The sequence below is a fragment of the Belonocnema kinseyi genome, chromosome 3 (genome assembly GCF_010883055.1).
Source record: "Belonocnema kinseyi isolate 2016_QV_RU_SX_M_011 chromosome 3, B_treatae_v1, whole genome shotgun sequence".
In the NCBI taxonomy this organism is placed as follows: Eukaryota; Metazoa; Arthropoda; class Insecta; order Hymenoptera; family Cynipidae; genus Belonocnema; species Belonocnema kinseyi.
The window spans coordinates 93,518,856-93,525,971 of NC_046659.1; the positions used below are offsets into that span (position 1 = coordinate 93,518,856).

General features: G+C 38.4%; 1 protein-coding gene across 1 annotated transcript in view; it reads right to left on the reverse strand.

The window, feature by feature from the left end:
• Positions 1 to 335: 335 nt before the first annotated feature.
• LOC117169330 overlaps positions 336 to 7,116 on the reverse strand; it is a 36,093-nt gene continuing 29,312 nt past the window's right edge. Inside the window, exon 9 of the mRNA XM_033355663.1 lies at positions 336 to 3,556. Within this exon, the coding sequence (XP_033211554.1) occupies positions 3,163 to 3,556 (394 nt within the window). The 3' untranslated portion in view covers positions 336 to 3,162. The remainder of the gene's footprint in view (positions 3,557 to 7,116) is intronic.

Here is a 7,116-nt window from a genome sequence, read left to right on the forward strand (position 1 = left end):
CCTGCTGGATATTATTTGTAAAAAGTTAACTTTCATTTAAAAAAAAGGTGTTGAAATGGGATCAAAATTGTCTAGCAGAAAATTGACATTCTTCTGAAGACTTTTTAAACCAAAATTTATTTTGAATGTGAAACAATTTTCTATAAAAATTCGAGTTTAAATTTACTCATTGATCAGAAATTCTATCTAATTGAAACTTTCACTGTAAAAAAAATAAATGAACTTTTCTTACCATACAATCTAATCTTTTTAAATGCGTTACCGCTTCAAAAAATTTATTAAATACGAAATTGCACCAATGTTTCATTCGCATTGAGGAATAAAATAATACAATATTGTGGATAAGTGTTCTATTTCTTGTTACATCAGCTGAAATATTTTGTTTTCAAAGTCTTCGATCCCCCTGGCAATGCTGAAACGCGAAATCACGTTTTTCACTTAAAAGACTGGTATTTTCTATACAAAATGGATTATTACGGCTATATTTAAAACGAAGGAGGGGATGATATATCACAAATTCGTCGCGACGTACGTCAGGCTCTCAAGAAAACCTGCATTTTCCGATAGCTGTTAATTCTAGCGCATTATAACGGTATTCGACATTAAGTTTGATGCATATAATATTATATTTATATGTATGTTTACACTTTACGCTGTCGCATAACGCTGCATTAGGTACCAAAACAATTTTTAAGTTTTCTACACTCTCGACTTGAAGTAATGGAAAATATACAAGTGCAGTTTAAAACCTTTTTAAGCATCTTTAACAAAACTGATTTTAATTTCGATTATGAGTTTGGAAAATATAGTACGTTATATTTTTTTTTCTTTTAAGTATTCAGCATTTATTTTATCGAATTGTAATATCATCATATTATCATCAAGGGATCTCTCTGAATTTATGTCGATATCAGATGGTATAATGATTGATTGATAACAATTAACGCAGTAGATAATTATATACAACAATTACAATTTTTCACGAATCGAAGTTCATTAGGTACTAAATATACATACAATTCTTATTTGTCAAGTAATAGTTAAATGCATAACGCGATGTTATAACAAGCATCATTATGCATAATATCATTATTCAATGCCAACAAGTTGAGTAATAACTCTGTGTGTGTTTTTTTTCTAAGTTCGAGTAAATTAAACCTTTTTCTTTTCACTTTTGAGTCTATCTTTGCTTCTTCATCTTTAGAGAGAATCTAATTGCTTCTTATATTTGTTGCCTCTTTCATTTACCTGGTAAATTTCACTAAATTCTTTCAACAAATGGAAATGATTTTGAAAAACTTGCTAAAAATTCGGTGCAAACAGTACAACTCGCCCTTTAGATTTCCTACAGGCGCCTAAATATTCAAATGCTGAATCACTTTTTTTTTACATATCAGGAAACAACGAAACAGTGTAAGTAAATTTGACAATTACTTATGCGTATCAAATCGTGTTATATTGCACAGAGTACTGCAACTGTTAACAAAAAGTGGGGTTTTATATAAGTAATACAAAAGTTATGACAACAAAAGTGCATTATTAACAAACTCAATCCTCGACATAGCCAGGAATATATAGTCAGGAATATCAAATCTGTTCCCTTAAAAAAACTGGAAGTGGAACTGCTTATTTAAAAATTCAACCGCATACAGCTTGCCTGCGCTTCTCACGAATCGTCGATATTAAAAAAACCGATTTCAGGGAATATAAAAAGTATCAGTAAAATTAAAATCTTCAACTCCATTTCCGACTTAAACTTTCATTTCGAAAGAGAAAATCTTAAGAAAGACGTTGTACACGCATAAAAAGGAAATCTTATCATAATCCTTTACGATCGACAAAAATATAATTTCAAAAGCGAATATACAATAAAATAAGCAAATTTCGTTTTCTTAAACTATTACGAAGTATGTGTCTCTTTGGACATGATAAATCAAAATGTTAGTTTCGCGAATAACTTAAACGTTTGTTTGGAGCGCCGATTAGTAAAAGAACTAAATAAAGCAACTTAAAAACAAGGAGCGTAGAAAATAACACAATATTTCGTACATTTCGATACGAAGACTCGATTGTACCCAATCACAGGGTAAAGCTTTTAATTTTGAAAAAGGGACTGGCGCATCCGTAGGTTTTAAATTTCGCAGATAATACTTAGTCACTTATTCAATATTGTATTCGGTACTCTCTTCAACCTTTCATCCCAGGTTGCAACATTAGGTGATTACAGAATACAGTCATGAACTCGTTATTCTTAAGCGCTATTTACAATGCCATATGATATATAACCTGCGTTCTCGCGCCCAGTAATTGATAGTCTAATATTTAGCTAACTTAATTATTACAGGATAATTATTTATACATAGTATAAGTATGTGTGAATGAGGGAATTTCAGGGGTCGTCCTAAGAAACTGGAGGTTCAGTTTAAACCAAATGAAAATTTTAATTTAAACCAAATGCCCAGTTCTATCTTCAACCGTGAAAAATCCTTCATTTAATGTTTACCTTGCCCACACGGAGAATGTGCAGGTAGATGAACTATTCAGTAGCTATTCATGCCAAACCGATTTATAAATTATCATTCGTTCTCCCTAAACAATAAGAAAAAACTATGAAATCTAAAAATACGTCGGAAACAGTAACCAAATTAGAGAGAGATAGAGAGAGAGAGAGAGAAAAAGTGGAGACCTAACATCTACGTTATTGCGTTTACGAATCGTGCTACAGAAGAGAAAAATGTACAAATCCACTTTTTTACAAACTGCCAGCAAAGATTGACGATTAGAGATACTGTAGCAATGCTTCGAACACATTTAGGTACTTAAGAGGAACTAGTCTCTCGAAATAATGAGCAAGGCTAGTCACTCTACTGAACACTTTTGAAACGCGAATATGACGTATAAGATTTATTGAAACAGAAAAGTTTTTAAGTTAGGTAACTAAACCTAAAAGTATGAACAGTTCCAATCGTAACCTGAGCTGGCACTATCGACCCCCAAGTTTTTCACCGAGTTCAAATTGTAAATCGAATTTAAAGGTAGATAAATGAAAGATTGTTATCTGTTAAAACTGTTCCGCTGATGAAATTTAAAATTCGCTGCTTCATGCTGCGCCCTATCTAGAAGAAAGATTCCTTGTCACTACAAGTTCTGGAAACTTAGTTGTTAAGAAGGAGGGAGATCGATAGTACGTGATTCGTTTCCCAAAAGCAGTCGCAGCCTTTTAATGGGATAGGGTGCTGGAGGATTGAAATTAAGCTCGCGCCTTTTGTGTCGCCTTTCTCGATTTTTATGCTTTTTTCGCCGTCTCATGTCGTTTACACCTTCAAGGTCGACGACTTCGTACTCGGGCTCGTAACTATCCTCGCTGAGACTCGTACCCGATTCTACCATATCTTCCACTACAGGAGATCGCTTCATACGCAAAGTCAATTTCAATCTTCCGCTTGTCCGTTCCGGAGTTGTCGGATAAATAGTACATTGTGAACTGGTAGTTTGCCACTGACAGTTTGGCAGTGTAGGCGACTTTTGAGAATCCTTCTCAGTCTGGACGATCATTCTGTACATAACAAAAAATTCATCTGGTTAATTACATTTTCCGGATATTTATCAAAAAGTTTCTTTCCAAAAGACGCTAAAAAGTTTCCTTAGCTTAATATTTAAACAATTTTATTGTTGATTCGGGGTTGCCACAGGTCAGCGAACTCCAGAAAGTCGGCCAATTTAAAACTGGTCAGGGAAAGTCAGGGATTTTTTTATAAATTAAAGTTTAGTTTTATCCGCAAATTACTTGAGTCGTTTTTCTGAAATTTACAATTCGATGGGAGGGTTTCCATTAGGCAAAATACCGTAATCTTTGCTCTACGCCCCCCCCCCCCCGCAGAACAATAAAAATTTCTCAACTTAAGGCCATGTGACGAGTGGTTCACGTGACCAGATTCTTACAGTACACACACTTTTTTACTTCCTAACTTATTTTCTCACGAAACTCCACATCGAGTTGTAAATTTGGGATATCAAATAAGAAGCGCTAAAAAAGATGAGTCTGGCCCTAAATTTGTATAATTATGAAAAAAGTTTTTTTGGAAATAATTTTTGTTTTGCTTTTTTCAAAATTATTCAAATTTAGGACCAGACACACCTTTCTTAGCGCTTTTTATTTGATATCCCACATTTACAACTCGATGTGGGGTTTCGTGTCAAAATAAGTTACGAAATAAAAAAAAGTGTGGGTGAGGTAGGAATCTAGTCACGTGACCCACTCATCACATGGCCGTAAGGGCATGTGATACTTCGTCGTGTGTTAAATCGGGTTCCCTCAGATTTTTTTTCACAAAAATGAAAATTTTTTTAAAATGAATTCGGAGATGCTATAAAAAAATATTATAACGGACGTCCCTGCACTCTTTTTTTAGGGATATGAAAGAAAAAAATTATTGTTCTAAATAAAAAATTCTATGCATGTGCACTATTTTGAAGTTAGGATCGTTTTTAAGCTCTCTGTCATTCCGATAATGTAGGTTTCTACCGTACCAATGCTGTCTGTAGCACTCATGGACATAGGAAACACGGGACTGGGATTCGGTCCCTGGCGTTGGACCTGAACGGACGCTTAGTGGTTCATATGTGAATCTGTTGGTTTTTTCTGTGCGTGGTTTTTCCACGCTGTGTATAATTCTGTGGAATCTTAATTATTAAATGTTTCTGTCAAAGTCGTGCAACAAGTGAGTGTGACAAGGGAGGAATTTTTTATTAAAGGTCTAATATCCTATTGTGAAGTCTATTAGTTGATTACTGATCAGAGGATCTGCATTGTTCTTGGCAACCGCATATTGGAGCAAATCAGTCTCCATGCTCTCTTTGGAACCGGCTCAGATGTGGTACCAATTTTGGTGAGGTTTTCCTCTTTGCTGCATTATCTTCTTCGGACTTTTGGAACCTGGGGTAAGCCGAGTATTTTAGACAAAATAGGCAGTCTGCTCAGCACCCAAAGGGAAGGCCATGTGTGTTTATGGTTCCCACTTGGTCACCGATAAAGACAAGCAACTAACCGGCTTTGTTTACCTCGTCAACCAGCTGCCTACTGTTTTCCCTGCTTTCACATCCCGCTCTTACAATCCTACCTTGCTTCTTATTGCTGTTTATTACTTGTCCTGTGCTTGTAAGGTCTTAACATTACTACCTCTGACTGCTTCTATACTGTATTATATTATGCTTATTGATTCCCCGGATCGGTTGAGACTTCCAAGGGGGTTTAGCTGCTTCATCCAGCATCGCTAAATAGATTGAATTTTTTTATGTCCTGCTTTATGGGTGGGCAAGGTTCTTAGTTTAACTTAATGTAGTTACAATTTGTGGCTGAGGGCGGGAAGTTCGCGGACTTCCAACTTATTTATTTACAGGGTATTTCAACTAATTGAGCCTCTTTTTTAGGTCTTGATTCTCCAAGATGGATCAGTCCAGGTCTGGTGGCAAGCCAAATTTTTTGGGTTCGGCATAGCCTCTCAAAGGTACAAACAAGGGCGGGTCCGGACGCGCACACAACGCAGCCCGAGATGGGACGTTTCCGCAGCCTAACGGATTTTCGACCAGGGTCCAGGTAGAGTCCTCCCCCAGACCAGGATCAGCCAAGAGACGCGGTACCTCGCCTCTCCAGGCGGCCTCCTTGAAGGAAAGTCGCCTGGAAATAACCAACAGGAGCGGTGTAAAGTATGGAATCTAATTGTTGAGTCTGCCAGCAATCTGACCCGTAACGGGCACTCTTTTGAAAAGATAGCTTCGGAGGAGGATCAGTTGTTTCACTCCACTGTCATCAGAGATGACAGTCAAAGTAATATGGAGCCTTTGATGGATGGACAACTCCCCTCCTCCTACCCAGATGATCACATCAAGTGGTCAAGGCCGGGTGCTGCACCGGCCTTGTACTCTGGGGGTGCTGTCCTCCCCTATCTGGTCTTCCTAGAATGCAGTACGAGAGGCACAAATGTTGGGAAATACGATCCCCTTGCATTGGCGGATAGGATTAGGAGTGTCATTGCTGGTCCCCGACAGATATACAGGAACGGGCAGAACCGAGTAAAGATCTTCTGTGATAGCATGGAGGACGCGAACACCCTGGTACTTTCCCAGGAGCTGAGGGATTCTGGGTACCCCCCTGGTATCCATACCCCCTGGTATATTCCTGGTATATTCTAGTATCCCCCCTCTCTAATTCTTAAAAAAGCATTTGTCAACGGTGTTCCTGTGCGGTAGTCTACCTCTGAAATCTTGAGCAGGACCACTGAGGAGGTTAGATCGTCCATCACCTCCATCAGGCGCAGGACCAAGCAGGATGGCACCCTGGATGAACGGGTGGAATTTGTTTTTGCTAGCTCAAGGGTTCCTAAGGTCATCTTTCTCTCCAGCTTCGGATATAATGTCATTCCCGTTATACCTCCCCCGAAGAAGTGCTTCACCTGTCAGAGGTTCCGGCACGGATCGGACCACTGCAGGGCTACCAGGCCGACGTGCGAGTTCTGCGCAGAATTCCACCGCACCGAGAAATGCCCCAACAAACTTTCTCCGGTGAGATGTGCCAATTGTGGGGGAGATCACATGTGCTCTTCTAGGATTTGTGGAATCTATTTCTTTGAATTCGAGGTAATGAAATTCCGGTTTTGGAATGACTGCGGATTCCAGGAGTCGGATGCGGCTCTGAGCGAAATGGGTTTACGCCATCCGGGCGGCCGAGGCTCCTCGGCTCCCCAGACTATTCAAGCCTCTTCCAGCTTAATGGCGCGGTTTCTTCCTTATTGAACATTAGTCGCTCCTCCGAGCATACCATACAAAACCCAGATAACCCACCTAGTTAGCTCTTGAGTCTTTCCCAGGGTGATCCGATTGGTTCCTCATTGAGCCTTTCGAGAGTATTCTTTATACTAGCTTATATTCTTTCAGATTACCATTTTTGAGGCTCCCTAAATTTTGAAGAACTTCAGTTAAAATTTTATCGACAATCCTCCTAAATCCATAAAAATACTTGGATATACGGAAGGCGTCAAATATCTTTACTTGAATCCATCTTAAAATCCACCAAATCTTCTAAATTTACGAAAATCTTTCTGAACTTCTGTAAGTTTT